Source organism: Corvus hawaiiensis, chromosome 1, assembly GCF_020740725.1.
Source record: "Corvus hawaiiensis isolate bCorHaw1 chromosome 1, bCorHaw1.pri.cur, whole genome shotgun sequence".
Taxonomy (NCBI): Eukaryota; Metazoa; Chordata; class Aves; order Passeriformes; family Corvidae; genus Corvus; species Corvus hawaiiensis.
The window spans coordinates 93576069-93593247 of NC_063213.1; the positions used below are offsets into that span (position 1 = coordinate 93576069).

A 17179-nucleotide genomic window follows, 5' to 3' on the forward strand; every position below is an offset into this window, starting at 1 on the left:
TGCGGGATAGGGGAATGGGGGGAATGGGGGGAATGGGGGGAATGGGGGCTGAGTGCCCCTGGATAATCCCCAAAACAGCTCTGGGTGTGCACAGCAGGCCCTGCCCGTGCAGTGAGTGATGGGAGCTGGCACAGGGGGGATGCAGCACCCAAAAACCCGGTCTGAACCCCAGCCTGGCACTGCCTGATTCCCACGGGGGATCCAGCCCTGAACCCCACCCTGGGCTCATCCTGGCGCTGCCTGGTTCCCATGGGGAGGATCTGAGCCCTGAACCCCACCCTGGGCTCACCCTGGCACCCTTTGGCTGTGCCTGTGCACCCGCAGCCCGGTGTGGGAACAGCCTCCCGTTCCCTGCCACCCCATCCCCGACATTCCCGCACGGCACAGGGGTCCCATCCCCCCCTCTGCCCTCGGGGTCCCTCCCCGCTGCCCCACGGGGGACGGGGGCTCTGCAGGGACAGGGCCCTTCCCGAAAGGAGACACTGGGAGCACCCGCAGACCTTTCCTGCAACCTTGGCTTGCCCAGGCCGGGGTTTATATTTAGACCTCCAGGAGGAGAAGCCAGGAGAAAGGAGCCTTGCGACTTGTGAGCCCTGCCTGTGGCTCCTTTACTGCAGCAGGGAAGGTGGCTCGGGAACCCACTGCCCGTCACGTCCCCGACTGTCCCCTCTCACCCTGACACAGCTCTGTGGCCACCACGGGCCCACTGGCTGCTGCCACCCTGGTCCCCGTGCTCTGCCTGCAGCCTTGTGGGGACTTTCTCCCCTGTCCCGGACAGTTTTCCATGCAGGGGGGTCCAGCAGGTGCCTCCAGCCCTAAACACCCCCAGAGACAGCTGGGTCTGTCCTGGTCCCATCCACCTCCAGCGCTCGGACCGCAAACCCCCGGACACTGCCGGTGCCACTCCAGGCACAGCGGCAACGACAAACCTGGGGACACCAAGACCCTGCAGCCCCTGCCCGGGGGCCCTGGCAGCAGCCCAGGGCTGACCCCAGTACTTACTGTTGGGTGGAGAGTGCGAATTCCCACGAAGAGACCTTTTAGGGCCCGAATTTCCCTCTCCTTCGGCTCCTGGAGGCTTTGGCTCGGCGAGTTGGCAGCGCAGCTGCTGCTGCTGTCAGATGGTCATGAGTGAAACCTGAGGACATGCGGGGTCCTTCAGGTAGCCTGGCCCGTCTCAGCCGTGGCATTCGTCCCCCGCCGCGCCAATCACGGCTCTGCCGGGCCCGGAGCCCCCGCGGCCCCATCGCCCCCGGCCCCGGCTCCTGCCCGCGGGGACCCCCCTGCCCCGCGCCCGCCCGGGCACAGCGCGGTGTCCCAGGTGTGGAGGTGGCTCTGGGCTGGCTGTGGCGCCCGTGGGACGCGGGGAGGTGGAGGGGAGGTGGGAGCGACCTTGGCCAGCGCCTCCCCGTCGGTGACAGGCGACTGCAAAGAGCAGGGGACAACTGCGAGGGCGGGGGGCACTCGGTGCCACGGTCGCTGCCACCTCTGTCCCCGAGCCCGTGGCTCTGCGGGAGTGGCATTGCCATTGTTCAGCACCCGGGAGCAGCCACGCTCCTCCCCTCACTGGCAAACCAGGGGTGACTGTCACTTCTTTGTCCCCCCGCCCACCCTCCTGCACCAGAACATCCCCGGAGCGTCCGAGGGCCCTGTCCCTCACATGTCCTGCCAACGGGGACCCCCGTGAGCCAGAACTGGGGTGACACAGAAGAAGGGATTTGTCCCCCCTTTTGCCCTTCCTGACAGGGCCTTTGGATGCTCCTGCCAAGCCCAGGCACTTCTGGGGTTGGTAGGGTGCTCGGGGTGCACCCAGGGTCGGGAGGAGAGGCTGGAGGGGCACCCAGCTTGCAGGGTCACCCCTTTTGGGGTGCTCGGGGCCGTGTTTGGGGTGCAGCAGCCACCCCAACACTCAGCCTGGCCAGAGGGGTTTGTCACCTCCCCAAAACCACTGTCTCTGGGAATCATTTCTGCTTTTCCAGCCCCAAAACACCCCGGAGGAGCTTCCCAGTGCTGGGGTGGCTTCAGTGGAGCTGCAGGCCCTGCCCTTCCCAGCCTGGAATCCCATGGGAATCCCCTGCCCCGCTCAGCCCCTCGCCCCTGTCCTCCCCACATCCTCCACAATCCATCCAGCCATGGCTGGGCCCGCAGCCCTGACACCCGGGGACCTGGGAAGTGAAGTTCCTTGGATTGATTCTGCTTCTCCCTCTGTGATTTTCCTTTCCTGTGTGAGGCTGTGGGAATGAGGCAGAGCCGGAGCTGTTTCAGCTCTCCAGGGAAAACTGGTGCAGGATTCGCTCCGTGCAGGGATTCCAAAGGTGTGCTTTGGGAGGCATAATTTGGATTTCTTCAGTTCAAAATCAGGGCTCTTCTGGCTGGCTTGGAGCCCTGAGCAGGCTCGGAGGGATAAAGCCGAGGGAAGGAGGGAGGGAATAGCCGGGATCAGCTCCCAGGGGCGGCTGTGGGACAGGGCTGGCACTGGGAGCCCGCTGGGGGCTCAGCAGCAGAACAGCCACGATCCCTGGGCACGGAGCATTCCCTGCGCATCCCGGGCCAGCAGGCTTGGCTGGGGGGACAGCAGGGACAGGGACAGGGATGGGGACGGGGACAGGGAAAGGGAAAGGGACAGGGACGGGGACAGGGGCAGGGACAGGGACAGGGACAGGGACGGGGACAGGGAAAGGGACAGGGTTGGGGACAAGGACAGGGACGGGGACAGGGACAGGGACACCCTCCTGCTGTGGCTGCGGGGATTTCCACTCCCTCTGTTGGTCACAAGGGAATTCAGGGGATGTTTGGTGGCTCCCAGCAGCTGCCCCAAGCCCAGCCCAGTCACCACGGGAGGACTTTTCAAGCTGTGCAGATCCATTTTTGCTTTTCGCAGACTAAAAGCAAGCCTGGAGTGAGGGTGGAACCCCTGGGATGTGGCTCCTGCCCTGTGGATGGTGGGGACACCCGGGGTCCCCAGCAGGGCACAGGGGCACAGTTCTGTCGGCAAAACCAACTGAATCCCAACGGGAATGGGAGCTTGGAGTATCCAGAGGTACTGACAGCACTGATCCGGGTGGGAAAAATGTGTCCTTGTGTTTCCAGGGTTGGATCAGGGCAATGCTTGGTCCAACCTTGGGGACTGTGGGTGGTTTGGGGTGCCCTGGCTTGCGGTGCTGGATCCACCACAGGGTCATGGAATGGATTTGGTCGGAAGGGACCTTAAAGCCCACCCAGTGCCAGCCCTGCCCTGGCAGGGACACCTCCCACTGTCCCAGGCTGCTCCCAGCCCCAATGTCCAGCCTGGCCTGGGACACTGCCAGGGATCCAGGGGCAGCCCCAGCTGCTCTGGGCACCCTGTGCCAGGGCCTGCCCACCCTCCCAGGGAACAATTCCTGCCCAATCTCCCATCCATCCCTGCCCTCTGGCACTGGGAAGCCATTCCCTGTGTCCTGTCCCTCCATGCCTTGTCCCCAGTCCCTCTCCAGCTCTCCTGCGCTGCCAGCACTGTCCCCGCCGTGGGACTGGCAGCGTCCCCAGGGCTCTGCGGGTCCCTGGGCACAGGCGGAGCTGCCCGCACAGGGAAAGGTGGGAGCTCCCGCTGTGCTGGGACACGGGGAGGGCGAATTCCCCGAGCTGCGAAGGCGGGACCATCCCGGAGTGGGATGAAGGCGCAGATGGAAGCCCAGGGCACCCTGTGCGCCCAGGCAGGGAGCCCTGGCAGCTCCGGAGGAGCGGGGAATGCGGGCACGGACAGCGGCATCAGGCGCGGCGCTCCCAGCCCCCGGCCCCACTCCCGTTCCCATCGCTGGTTAACCCGCACCTGGCCGGGTTGTCCCAGCTCTTCCCGAGTGGCCAGAGCAGTGTGACCCTTACCTCACTCGCTGGGGCTCTCGGGGCCGGGGGTCAGTGGTCGCTGTCACCCCGGGGTGCCCCCGCTGTGCCCGGCGCGCTCCGCGGGGACACCGCGCTCCAGCGCTGCCACCCCGGGCCGCTGTCGCCGCTGTGGAGGGGCCGCAGTGCCACCCTCCGGCTCCAGGCACAACACCCCCGTCCCCAGACACCGCTCTGGCCCCGCGGGGACCTCGTGGGTGATGGGGGTGCCGGGCTGTGGCACTGCCGGCCACGCTGGAGAAGGGATGCGGGAAAGCGACCCTGCTGTGCCCGGGCTCAGCCCTCCCAAACACAGCCTCAGGATCGGTTCCGTTGGGAAAAATCCCTAAGATCGTGAGGATCTTTGGAAGAAATTCCTCCCTGGGAGGGTGGGCAGGCCCTGGCACAGGGTGCCCAGAGCAGCTGGGGCTGCCCCTGGATCCCTGGCAGTGTCCCAGGCCAGGCTGGACATTGGGGCCGGGAGCAGCTTGGGGCAGTGGGAGGTGTCCCTGCCCATGAGCTTTAAGGTCTTTTCCAACCCTTTAAGATCCCTTTCCATGACCTTTTGCAGCTGAAGAGCCTTTGGAAAACCTTCCCTGCATTCTGAGGGTGATTCCCAGTCCCCTCCTGGACCCACACTGGGCTCCTGTCCTGCATGGACGCCAGGGGGTTCAGAGCCCAGCAAACCCCAGAGGGTCCTTTGGGGTCATTTATCACCCCGGAAGCCCCTTTGCAGCTGGAAATAGGTGCAAATCCAGAGTTTTTCAAAGTCCTATGGAAGCAGATGTTCCCAGTGAGCATCCCCCGGCCTGGCTCAACCCGCTGCTGCCCCATCCCTGCCAATCATGCCATCATCACTGATGATGGAGAGAGGTTCTGTTCACCTGAGGTCCCTTCCTGGCTGCAGATGGGGATTTATTTGACAGCTCCTGAGCTCCTCCGGAGGGTTCCCAGTGGTTCAGGATGTGCTGGCTCTGGAGGGTTTTCTAATGGAACATCTCCCATCTCACCCCAAAGCAGCTCTGGGGCTCCGTTCCCCTCTCAGTGCCCTCCCAGATGGGATCTCTGGAGATCCTGCAGTCTGGACAGGGGCCAGCGAGTGGGGTTTATTTAGGGAAGGACACGTGGCACCACGGAGAAATGACAGCCCAGGCAGAGTGAGAAGCGAGGCCGGGATCGGGTGGCTCCGGTCTCGGGAGCATGGGAGAGGCCAGGAAGTTTGGGAAAAGGGCATCTGGGGCCTCTCTCACTCCTGGAGGCGCCATTTGCCAGGGCAGGAGCTCAGTCTGGGAGGACGAAGGATGTTCACAGTGAGGGAACAGGGCCAGGCTGGGGGGTGGTGGTGGCAGTGCTGGCCCAGAGGGGACAGGGTACCCCAGGACCTCTGGGACAGCTCGTGGGGCTCTTCCTCACCTTCCTCCTCCATCTCCTCCCTGTGAGCTTCACCAGGCAGGGCAAGAGCAGAGATTGCCTGGGAGCTACTTCCAGGCATTCCACCATGGGCAGGATTTCCATCCTGCAGCACTCCCAGTCCCAAATTCTCCAGGTTTGTGGAGCAAACCAACCCTCTGAAAAGTGAGGTGGGACTTGAGAACCAGATTTTATTGGCAAAACCCTTCCTATCCCTGGAAAATGAACCCCAGGGAAGCCAGGGGAGTCCCATTCCTCAAGGGCTGTGAGAGCTCTCATGGCAAGGGAACAGCTCCAGCTCAATCAGACACGGGAGGGAGGGAGGGACGCGGGGAGGAACTGAGGCCACTGGGGGCTCCTGTGGAGCTGTGGGGTTTTGCCTCTCTCCATATCCTTCCCCCATCCCCAGGGTGGCTCCTGGCTGTGTTTAGGACTCTTCCCAGCAGGGAAATGATTTTGTAAAGCAAGGAAGGGGGAAAATATCCATCAGTGAATCCCTTCAGTGTCGGGGCAGCTCATCTCCCTTCCAGTGCAAGCAAAACCCACCAGCTGTCCTTCAAAAGAGGGGTTTTGTGTCTCCTGCCCAGAAAAGTGGAGAACTTCCCTTCCCTTTGCCCGAAACTCTGCCCCGAAGCAAGGAGAGCTCCGGGTGGGTGAGATGCCACCACAGGGTGCCAGATCCACCAGCACTGAGCGGGCAGAGCCTCTCCCATGGCTGTTCTCACCACCCTCTGAGGGTGCCAGACCCAGAACTGCCAAAATCGGGGGGTTTGGGTCTTTCTGGGACCACAGCCATGGAGCTGCACCTCCAGCAGCTCCACTCTCCTGGAGTGCCGTGCCAGTCACGCTGTGAAGTCCTGGGTGGCCAGGTTGAAGACGTTGTTCTCCATGGACCTTTGCCACTTGCCCCAGTTCCTCCTGATCTCAGCCCGGACCTGCACCAATGCCACGGGCCGTGCTGGCACCCAGGGACACCGGGCAGCACCCAGCCGAGGGGGCTGGGGGGGTGGGGGGGCAGGGGAAGTGTCCCTGTGCCCATGTGTGGCTTTGGGGCACCCTCAGCGTGTCCCTGTGCCCGCCGTGGTGCCCGGGGCTTGGGGGGGGACACACGCACTCACCTCCCCGTTGAGGAAACAGTAGAGCAGAGCCACCAGGAAGCCCTGGAGAGGACAGGAGGAGCAGTTTTCACTCAGAGGAAGGGGCCAGACCCCTCTGTGCTCGTCTCCCCCCTGCCTTTACCTCCTCCCGCAGCTCCGACCCACCCCAGGGCAGAAATCAGTGCCAGCTTCTCCAGGCCCAGCCCTTGTGCCCTGCCCCAGGGGTTGGGGGACACCCTCTCCCAAAAGGGGCCAAAGCCCCACGTCCCCGGGGCTCCTGCTGGGGTTTGGGGTGGGAGCATGGGGGCTTGCCCTGCCCACCTCACCTGGTAGGAGCCGAGCACCAGCTCGAAGTAGAGCCGGGCGTCCACGCCCACATGCTCGGGGAAGAGTGCGAACACCACGTAGTGCACCCCGAAGAGGGGGATGAGGAGCAGCGTGGACTTGGTCAACCTCCTGTGGGGGGTGAGAGGGGTCTGGGTGCTCCTGCTGCCCCACCAGGCCTCCCCAAAATCTTGGTCTTAACCCCAAGTGGGTTCTGTGTGCAAGGCAGGCCTTGGAGGCTGCAAGATTGTCCTCTGTGCTCCTCCCAGGAGGGTCCCTCTGGCCTGGGAGCCCAGACCCCGGGTGGGCACAGCCCTGCCCCTTACAGGTACTGCTGCTTGTGGGTTTTGCTGAGGTCTGGGCACCGGATCTTCTGTGCCAACATCCTGGTGACATTGAGGAAGATGAGGAAGTTCACCTGGCCCGGGAAGCCACGTCTCAGGCTCTGCACAGCCCCTGGCGGGGCCCCCGGCCATGTGGGACCCCTGGCTCGGGGCTGGGACTCGCAGGGAACACACTCACAAATATGGCCAGGAGGATGGGAGCCTTGATCACCCACCAGTACGGGCTGGAGTAGTCATCCCAGCACCTACGGGACAGGAGAGGTGGCTCTGGCACCCACTGGGACCTGTGTGGCCCAGCTGTCCCTCTGCCACCTCTTTGGCCAGCCCCCTGCCCCCTTTGCACCCCTCTTGCCCTGGGACCCAGCAGAGAACAGAAATAACATTTCCATAAAGTGCTGGCCCCATCCTCCCCTCCTGAGCCAAAGGTTCACCCCCAGGACTTGGACTGGGACACGTGGCCAAGGTGGCCTGGAGAGGGCTGAGGTGGCCTGGAGAGGGCCGAGGTGGCCTGGAGAGGGCCGAGGTGGCCTGGAGAGGGCTGAAGTGGCCTGGAGAGGGCCGAGGGCAGCTGCTCTTACCCGTGGTTGTCGTACTGGAGCCTGGTGATCACCCACACCCCGACTGTGACCATGGGGACACCTGCAAGGACAGGACACAGGCAGGGATGATCCCTCCAGTGCTCTGGGGGGTCCCTGTGCCACCCCTCTGTCCCCAGAAACGCGTGTCCAGGTCAGTTCTGGATGTGGCAGGAAGGTGACAACCTTCCCACCTTCTCCAGGAGAAGGAAATGGTGCCACTGATGGCGCTGTGTCTGTGTCACCTCCCGGCCACCCTCCTGCCCCCGTGTGCTCTCACACCCACCCAGCGCCTGGCATGGGTGTTCCCAGCCCCGGCTGGGTGTGGGATGAAGGGAGGACCTGTCCTGGATCAGGCCACGCTTCCCCAGCAGCTCCAGGGGCTGGCAGGAGTGGGTGGGTGCCCACCAAGGCCAGCCAGGGACATGCTGGGGTGGGGCCGTGCTGGGAGCAGCCCATGGGACCTCAGGCTGGTGACTTCTGGCCAGGTGGGTCTCGGATCTGGCCATTCCCAGGTGGTTCCTGCCCGTGGATGTGCCGGGGGTGTCCGGGGTGTCCCCACGCCCACCCCAGCCGACGAGGACGTAGCCCCAGGTGTAGCTCCTGTCACAGGTGAAGGTGAGCAGCAGCAGCGTCTGCAGGTACAGCCCCTCCACCAGCAGCCAGTAGAAGTTGGCCAGCACTGAGTACTGGAAGAAGGCGATGGCTGCTTTGCAGGTCACCTGCCAGGGGAGGAGGGGGACGCTCAGGGTGCACAGAGCCTGTGCTGGGACACAGGGGGTGTCACCCTCCCCATGCCCCTCCTGAGGACACCTGTGATGACCTTTCAGTGATGACCCTTCAGTACAGCCCCAGGGACTCTGCCCCAGTCCCTCACACCATCTGCACCAGGTTCTGCTCTGCCTGTGCCCCACGGGCAGGTGACCACGGGCTGGTTTTGTGGGACCTTTAAGAACCCCGTGGTTGTGTCCGTGGTGCTCTCGGTGTTGTATCCTCACTCAGGGGTTCCTGTTTTGATTGAAAACCCCAAATCTGAGCAGTACCTGGTGCTGCTGGGGTTGTGCTGAGCTTTGGCCCCACTGGGGACACCACTGGGGACACTCAGCCTGAGGCCAGGGGCAGCTTTGGGGACAGAACCTGTTCCCTGCGCAGACAGAAATGCAGAAATGCTGAACCTCCCCACGGCAGGATTTCCTCCACCTCAGAGCCTCTCTCTCTCCTCTTCCATATAAAATCCACCCCAAGCCCCACCAACCCCTTCCCATGAGCTCCTGCTGCTCTCCCTGCCCCGTTCCCAGGCTGTGGTTTGGGATTTACCGTGGACATCGTGCAGTGGTCGATGGACTCATCCGAGAAGAGGACGCCGTCCTTGATGAACACGGCGGTGGCCCGCAGGATAAAGGAGGTGAAGAAGTGGATGTGGATGGAATTTCTGGTGCAGTGCAGTTTCCTGCAGGAGGGAGGGATGGGCTGTGCCCGAGCAGGGGCAGAGACGGTGCTTTGGTGTCTCCTTCCCTGGCCGGAGCCCAGCCCAGGGGTCACTGCTGGTGATGGTCACAAAGCCCTGGAGAAGTTTTCCTGCTCTAAAACCAGGAAGGACAGGGCTGTGCTGTGCTTGGGGCTGCTCAGGGACAAGGGGAACATCCCAGAAACCTCTGGAGAGCCCAAATCTGCAGCACAGGGAGATCTGCAAACCCAGAACTCGACAGGGCCACCCGAGGGTTTGGTCTGCGCCACCAGAGAAGGACAACGCTGCCATTCCTCTCCTGCCTGTCCTCCTCCTCCTCCAGGTGGTCCTGTCGGCAGGGACGGATCCTGGCTGCTCCGGGAGGGGACAGGCCGAGGGCAGCCACCCCTGTGGGGATTTATCCCGTGTCCCTCCAGCCCCTGGAGCTGGAGCAGCTCCCAGCCCTACCCGAAGCAGGAGAAGATGCCGATGGCCAGGAGCAGCGCTGCCAGCGACGTGGAGTAGCCACAGGTGTAGAGCACCTTCATGGTGACAAAGTGGCCTCTCTGGAAGAGACAGCACCAGCGGAGTGAGGGGACACCGACTGGGAAGGGCTGGTGTGGCACAAGCAGGGAGGTGACAGCCCTTGCCCCCCAAGGATGAGGCCAAATGGGATAACCCTGGGAGCATCTCCGTGTGGGGAAGGGGAACGTGGGGACAGCTCCCCGCAGCCCCAGGGGTCCCACGTGCCGTGGCCTCGGTGTCGTTGTTGCTGCCGAGGGTCTCCAGCCGGCAGGCGCTGTGGTAGGGGGGGCTGGGGAGGCTCCATCCCCACTCGGTGCAGTTCCTCTGGATCAGCCCTGCAGGACAGGGAGGGACCTCAGGGGAGCCGAGGGTGTCACCTCTGGTGGCATCCCCAAAGTGCCCGGCCTGGGACAGACTGGGACAGCAGCGTGGAACCCGAGTGGCCCGGCTGGCCCACCCCCACTGGATCCCATCACTCCCTCCTGGGTCCCATCACTGCCCCGTCCTTCCCAGATCCCATTGCTCCTCCTGGGTCCCATCACTGCCCCGTCCTTCCCAGATCCCATTGCTCCTCCTGGGTCCCATCACTGCCCCGTCCTTCCCAGATCCCATTGCTCCTCCTGGGTCCCATCACTGCCCCGTCCTTCCCAGATCCCATTGCTCCTCCTGGGTCCCATCACTGCCCCGTCCTTCCCAGATCCCATTGCTCCTCCTGGATCCCATCACTGCCCCGTCCTTCCCAGATCCCATTGCTCCTCCTGGATCCCATCACTGCCCCGTCCTTCCCAGATCCCATTGCTCCTCCTGGATCCCATCACTGTCCTGTCCTTCCCAGATCCCATTGCTCCTCCTGGATCCCACTGCTGCCCCATCCCTCCCAGACCCCATCACTCCCACCTGGGTCCCATCACTGCCCGATCCATCCAGATCCCATCTCTACCCCACCCCTCCTGGATCCCATCACCCCCTCTGGCCCCGTGCCTGGAGCTGACAGGAAAACTTCGGGCAGGGTGTGAAAACAAACACGGATCCCTGCAGTGGGAGGGAATTGGGAACTGAGGCTATAAAATTGCTCATTCATCCTGTGAGGGCCCCATCGAGCCTCTCCCGAGCTGTTCCTACCCCAAAGCAAACATTTTCCAACATTTTCCAAATTACAGGAGTAATTTCTTTCTCCGAGGAAGCGCTCGGAGACTGCGGCAGCGCTCGGGTGCTCTGGGTGGGGTCTCCACCAAGAGGGGTGGAGGCAGCTCAGGAGCCCTGGGATGGTGCGTGGGACAGGAGGGCACCAAGCAGCAAGGGAACCGTCCTGGCGTCACCGGGATGGAGGGTGAGGTCCTCCCACAGAGTGATCAAAGGATTTGCGGACTGTCCCGGTGTCACCAGGATGGAGGGTGAGGTCCCCGCGGGCTCCACCCACACAGGGATGGAAGGATTTGGGTCCTGCTGCGGCAGCTCCCTGGTTCTCTGCTTTTCCCAGCCCCTGCCTGGACTGCAGTTTACTCCAAGGACATTTATTCTGGAGGGGCAGGAGCTGCGGGGTCAGGGCTGGGGTGGCACAGGGGTCCCAGGCAGGGTGGGTGGGTCCCGCGGGAGGAGCGATCCCGGCTGGATTCAGACCTTTGGAATTCTTGAAGACGTGCAGGATGTCAGGACAGGCGACAGCTCGGGACTGGCCGAGGGGCAGGGCGGGCCAGCAGCTCACCCCGTCCCACTCCGTCGGGCAGCCTGGGGGGGAGGGAGGGGACAGCTGGTGACACCGGGAGGGGACGTGCGGGTGACCCCGCAGCCCCGGCCCCGCGCGGCTGCAACCGGGACCATCCCCCGATCCGGGGCCGAGCCGAGCCCCGCGGGAACCGGGACCATCCCGGCTCCGGCCCCGGGAACCTCCTCCCCCGCCGCTGGGACCCCCTCTTAGCCCCGGACCCGGCATTTCCCGGGGCTGCGTCCGACCGAGCTCCCGTGGGAATACCCCGGGTATGGGCTGGGCTGGATTTGCCCGTGGCTCCTAAAATAACGCAGATTTATGTTGGGTTTTTGCACCTGGAGGCTCAGCTCAGCTCGGGACGCGTCCCCACGGACAGGAGAGAGCCGTGCAAGGCTCTCTGTGAGTGATCAGCTTAGACAGCTTTTGCTTCCCTCTCCAGCACCGATTTCCTGTTTAAATCACTCTCCAGTTTTCTTGGGAATGAGCACGGCCAGGCAGACTCAGGGCCTGGATGAATCTGTGACAAGGACATCCCATCCCAGGCCAGCTCCTGTCCCAGCACAGCTCTGGACCTGGCAGATCCACATTATCCACCCGGAGCTCACCCATTCCCAGCCACGGAATGTGGAACTGGACAAGGCCCCTGAGTTTCCTCTGATTTCAGCCTGGGGGTGTCAGTCCAGGCAGGGAGGGATTTGCATCCACGGTGCCAAGGTGGGGATTAATTTTTGCTCTGGAGAATCAGGGAAGTGAGCAGAGATTGGGATCATCACTGAGAGCGGTCACTTCTTTTCTTGGGGTTGTGGAATCAGGGAATCCTGGAATGGGTTGGGTCAGAGGGACCTCAAAGCCCCTCCAGTGCCAGCCCTGCCCTGGCAGGAACACCTCCCACTGTCCCAGGCTGCTCCCAGCCCCAATGTCCAGCCTGGCCTGGGCACTGCCAGGGATCCAGGGGCAGCCCCAGCTGCTCTGGGCACCCTGTGCCAGGGCCTGCCCACCCTCCCAGGGAACAATTCCTGCCCAATATCCCATCCAGCCCTGCCCTCTGGCACTGGGATCCATTCCCTGTGTCCTGTCCCTCCATGCCTTGTCCCCAGTCCCTCTGCAGCTCTCCTGGAGCCCCTTTAGGCCCTGCAAGGGGCTCTGAGCTCTCCCTGGAGCTTCTCCTCTCCAGGTGGACACCCCCAGTGCTCCCAGCCTGGCTCCAGAGGAGCCTTTGGAGCATCTCCAGAGCCTCCTCTGGAATTTGTAGCCCCCACAGCCCAGAGGATGCCATGGAAAAGGTGCAGGGAATGGCAGAGCTCTGCCATGAGGAAAGGCTGGGAGAGCTGGAGGTGCTCACCTGGAGAGGAGAAGCTCCAGGGAGAGCTCCGAGCCCCTTGCAGGGCCTAAAGGGGCTCCAGGAGAGCTGGAGAGGGACTGGGGACAAGGCATGGAGGGACAGGACCCAGGGAATGGCTTCCCAGTGCCAGAGGGCAGGGATGGATGGGATATTGGGCAGGAATAAGGAGATCCTAGAGCCCTCCTCCCACCCTGTCCATGGGATCTGAGCCCATCCTCGGGTCATGCTCCCCACGCTGGCACAGGCAGGGAAAGGGGTGGATGCAGCTCGGGTGGGCAGGGGGGCAGCAGGAAGCCCAGGATTGAATCCAGATTTTAATTCTGCATTCCTGCTTCTCGGATATTTTCCTGCAGTGAGATTCCTTCCCCTTGGCTGGCACAATCCGGGCTGCAGAACGGACCTTTTCCAATCACTTTGGCTTTTCCCTGCTAAGCTGAAGGATGAATGAAATCTCTGCAGAGTTACTTCAGCAATTACGCACCTTCTTCTGCATTTATTGCTTAATTTTTCCATTGCTGTGAGATGAAGCCCCTGGAATGACGCATTCTTTATTCTCCAGGTGACAATTTTTGCCCGGGATTTTTGGGCCATTCTGCTTTTGGATGGAAATTGAGACACAATTGAAGAAAGGATGTCCAAAAGCAGCACTTGAAAATTGGGTTTTCAGTGGGTGAATTGGTGAATTGAAAACCCCAGACATGGGAAAATGGAGTTGCTCAGAAAACGTTCGGCAGTAAAATTTCCTGAATTAGGAAGGGGAGCAGGTGTGGGATGGTGACACCATGGAGTGACCCTGGTGCTGGTGGCCACAGCCCTGGCATGTGGGGGTGGAGGGGGCTCCAGCACTGCCATATTCCATGAATCCCTCCCTGTGCGGGTGAGAAACCTCAGAGCCCCTTGCAGGGCCTAAAGGGGCTCCAGGAGAGCTGCAGAGAGACTGGGGACAAGGCATGGAGGGACAGGACACAGGGAATGGCTTCCCAGTGCCAGAGGGCAGGGATGGATGGGAGATTGGGCAGGAATTGTTCCCTGGGAGGGTGGGCAGGCCCTGGCACAGGGTGCCCAGAGCAGCTGGGGCTGCCCCTGGATCCCTGGCAGTGCCCAGGCCAGGCTGGACACTGGGGCTGGGAGCAGCCTGGGACAGTGGGAGGTGTCCCTGCCAGGGCAGGGCTGGCACTGGAGGGGCTTTGAGGTCCCTCCCAACCCAAACCATTCCCTGATTCCCTGAATCCACCAGGACTGAGTCCCTGCTGTTGTTTGTGTCCCTCAATCCCCCCTATCCCATTCCAGCAGCATTTCTGGGGCTCTCCAGGGATTCTCCTTGACCTTTGCCTTGGTGCTGCTCTCCGTTTTCCTGGAAATCCCTGCTTTTCCTCATCCATTCGTGCTCTGCAATCCCCTGCCATGGATCACCCTCCAGGGACCCCTCAGGAATTCCTCCCTGCTCCCGAGGGAGCTGATCCCAGGCTCAGCCTCACCTTCCTGCCCAGGGGTTTGGCTCTCGCTCCGGATCCTCTCCAGACATTCCGCTTCTCGCTTCTGGAAGTGGAGGACGACGGAGCAGTCGGGATGAGTCCCTCGCACCTTGGGAGAGGGGGAAAGGGCACCCAGGACAATCACGGAGCTGTGGGATGGGTTGGGTTGGAAGGGACCCCAAATCCCATCCCATTCCATCCCCCCGCCATGGGCACCGGCACCTCCCGCTATCCCAGTGGGATGTGGGCATGGCAAACCCCGCATTCCCAGTTCTGGTGATGGGAACACCAGGGAGAACGTCCGGATCCCAAAAATGTGAGAGCTGTGGTGGCTCAGTGTGCAGGGATTGGATTGTCTGGGAATCGCCACTTTGGGATTTGCCTCCTCGGCTCCCAGCTGGAGAATGGGAGACTGAGGCTGAACTGAGAGCAGGCCAGGAATTCTGAGTGCCAATTCCCGAGGATCTGAGCCTATTCCCGAGCCTATTCCCACCCGTGTCCATTCCCAAGCATCCCTGCCCAGGGCGATGCAGTGGGGGCTGCACCATCCGGATTCAGGATGTCTGGGCCAGGGATTTGGGGCCCAGACCTGGGACTGGGGTGCCAATTGTTTTAGGTGAGGGGGCAGAGATGTAAAAGCTGGAGAAACAGAGGGATGAGGGTGGATCCATGAACTTCCCAAGGGAGAGGAGCGTGGAACATGGAGCATCCCTTGGCTGAGCCCAGCCCTGCCCTGCCCTGTCCTGGCTCTGCAGCCACTCCTTAGGGTCCCTTCACCTCCCCCAGGAGATTTTGTTTCCTTTTCCTGCTGAACACAAGATTCCAAGGAAATTTCCAGCCTGGAAAAGGCATTTTGGGGATGGCTCCGGGCACAGCACCGGGAAGGCCCAGGAATTCCTGCCAGTGATGGAGGACCTGGATGGGGCAGAGGGGTCTCAGCCCCTTTTGGCTGCAGAGCTGCTGGGTTTGACTTGCTGTTTATGGCAGCAGGGCCTGGATGCTGGAGCAGGAGCAGGGAATGTGCAGGGCTCCTTCCGAGCTCCCTGCAGGGCAGGGAGTTCCTGCTGTGCCTCAGTTTCCCCCCAGAAGGGGCCTGATGCCATCGGTCTCCTTTAAAACCCTCCAAGCCTCCAGTGCTCCCACAGCCCAGCCTTCCCTTTTCCTTTTCCTTTTCCTTTTCCTTTCCTTTTCCTTTTCCTTTTCCTTTTCCTTTTCCTTTTCCTTTTCCTTTTCCTTTTCCTTTTCCTTTTCCTTTTCCTTTTCCTTTTCCTTTTCCTTTCCCTTTTCCCTTTTCCCTTTTCCCTTCCCTTTCCCCCCTTCCCCTGGAGCAGCCTGGGTTCAGGGGTGTTTCCCTCACTCTGGCAGCACACCCACCCCCATGTCCCCCCCATTCCCGCAGGGATTTGGTGCCAGCCGTTCCCACGGCTCTGTCCCAGGATGGGGAACACCCACGGCTGTCCCTGTGCCCTGCATCCCCTGCCACCCCAATCCTTGTGCCTGTGGATGCTCCCCAGGGAGTTTGGGCTCCTCCGAGGGGTGCAGGACCTGGGAGTGGTGTGGGATGGAGGATCCGTTCCCACGGGATCACCCCTGGGATCTGAACCCGTGGGACCTCTGCCCTGAGCGCTGCCCGGTCCTGCGGGGTCCCAGCACCACCCTTGGCACCTCATTGTCCCCAGGAGCTGTGGGAAAGTGCCCAGGGGGGGCTCGGGGCGTTCCCCGGGTCGGGAGCACAACAGATGGAGATGGGATGGGATGGGATGGGATGGGATGGGATGGGATGGGATGGGCAGCTCCCACCCTGGGCAGGAGGACCCGTCACCGCTCCCGGGCCCTGGGGTGGCTGGCGCTGGCGGTCCCCCCGCCCTGTCCCCACGTTCTCCCCAGGGCCACTCACCTGCAGCGTGGGGAGGAGCAGCAGGAGCAGCAGCGAGCGGGGCCGGGGGGGCTGCCAGGGACCCGCCATGGCTGCACCCAGAGCGGTCCCGGCTGTGTCCCCGAGGGGTTGGGGACAGCCCGGCTCCTCCTGCGTGACCCGGGGGTGCCCCAGCACCTTCCTCCCCTCTCCCCCTTCCCTCCCCAGCCCTGCCCCGTGGCCCTCAGGACCCTTCCCTGCCGCGGCTCTCGGTGCCGCCCGGGTGTGGCTGTCCCCTGCCGCTGTCCCCCCCTGCCGGGGCTGTCCGCGAGCCGGGATGTCACCGCTCCGGGATTTGGGATCTGGGATCTGGAGCTCCTCCCTCCGCTCCCCTCCCCACGCCGGGGTTGGATGGAGCAGCTCGGGAGGGACCCCCAGGCTGGTCCTGCCCCCCAGGCTGGCACTGCCCCCCAGGCTGGCACTGCCCCCCGCACCCACCGGCGACACGGGACCCGCGGCTGGGCCCCGGGGCACGCACAGCGGGGACACCGAGCCCTTCCCGGCTCCCTGGGTGCGGCCGGGCTGGAAAAGCGCTGGAGAAAGGCTGTGGGAAGTGGGGGCGCAGCCGGGATGGGGTGAGGGGTGCCAAGGGTCACATCCGTGCCCAGGCGGGGACAGGGACGCTCCTTCCAGCCCTGCCCAGCGCGGCTCTGCTGGCCCCAGGGTGACCGGCAGCGCTGCGTCCCTGTCGCAGCCCTGTCCCCGTGCCCACCCTGCCTCTCCTCCGGGGACACCCCCGAACCCCTCCCCAAAACTCCCCCTTGCCCAGAAAGTCCTGGGATGGGCTCTGGGGGTGTGACAGCCCCACCCGCTCCGCAAAACGACCCCAGCTCTGGGTTTGGGGTCATGATTTTGGGGTTTTGGTGGGTGCCGGGTGCGGTCGGTGCCAGAGCAGAGCAAGGTTTGGGGGACCCCAGGAACAACCTGGGATGGACACAGAGCAGGGAACACCGGGAGCGGTGTTCCTGAATGTCCCCCAGGGATGGGGCTGCCCTTGGATCAGAGCCTCGAGCATCACCTGGGCTCTTCTTACAGAAAAAAATAAAAATATATCTCTGTAAATATAGAAATTTCTATAAAATCCATATAGATATGCGCTGTGGATATGTAAAATCAATGTATTTCTAGAATTCTCCCTGAGGGAGAGCCCCAGCCCCCT

At 62.8% G+C, this 17179-nt stretch overlaps 2 protein-coding genes across 2 annotated transcripts in view; both read right to left on the bottom strand.

Annotated features, from left to right (window-relative positions):
• The window catches only part of SCN4A (sodium voltage-gated channel alpha subunit 4), a 42897-nt gene extending 41818 nt beyond the window's left edge, over nt 1-1079 (bottom strand). The window contains exon 1 of the mRNA XM_048314655.1: nt 1003-1079. The gene's annotated coding sequence lies outside the window, so the exon portion shown is untranslated. The remainder of the gene's footprint in view (nt 1-1002) is intronic.
• A 4383-nt stretch (nt 1080-5462) lies between these two features.
• On the bottom strand, nt 5463-16140 carry LOC125330909 (vasoactive intestinal polypeptide receptor 1-like). Its single transcript, XM_048314663.1, has 13 exons — nt 16003-16140; nt 14109-14214; nt 11201-11308; nt 9806-9915; nt 9524-9621; nt 8926-9058; nt 8177-8330; nt 7612-7672; nt 7212-7278; nt 7016-7107; nt 6692-6821; nt 6387-6428; nt 5463-6203 (listed from the first exon to the last, which is right to left on the bottom strand). Exons 1-13 carry the CDS (start codon nt 16069-16071, stop codon nt 6111-6113), a joined length of 1263 nt encoding a protein of 420 aa, XP_048170620.1. The 5' UTR covers nt 16072-16140; the 3' UTR covers nt 5463-6110.
• Between the last annotated feature and the right edge of the window lie 1039 nt (nt 16141-17179).

Coding starts and splice junctions, on each gene's coding strand:
- LOC125330909 (XM_048314663.1), bottom strand. CDS start 16,071: ATGGCGGGTCCCTGGCAGCCCCCCCGGCCCCGCTCGCTGCTGCTCCTG. Junction 8,331..8,925: donor ACCACTGCACGATGTCCACG/GTAAATCCCAAA, acceptor CTCCCCTGGCAG/GTGACCTGCAAAGCAGCCAT. Junction 6,429..6,691: donor TGGTGCTCGGCTCCTACCAG/GTGAGGTGGGCA, acceptor TGTCCTCTCCAG/GGCTTCCTGGTGGCTCTGCT.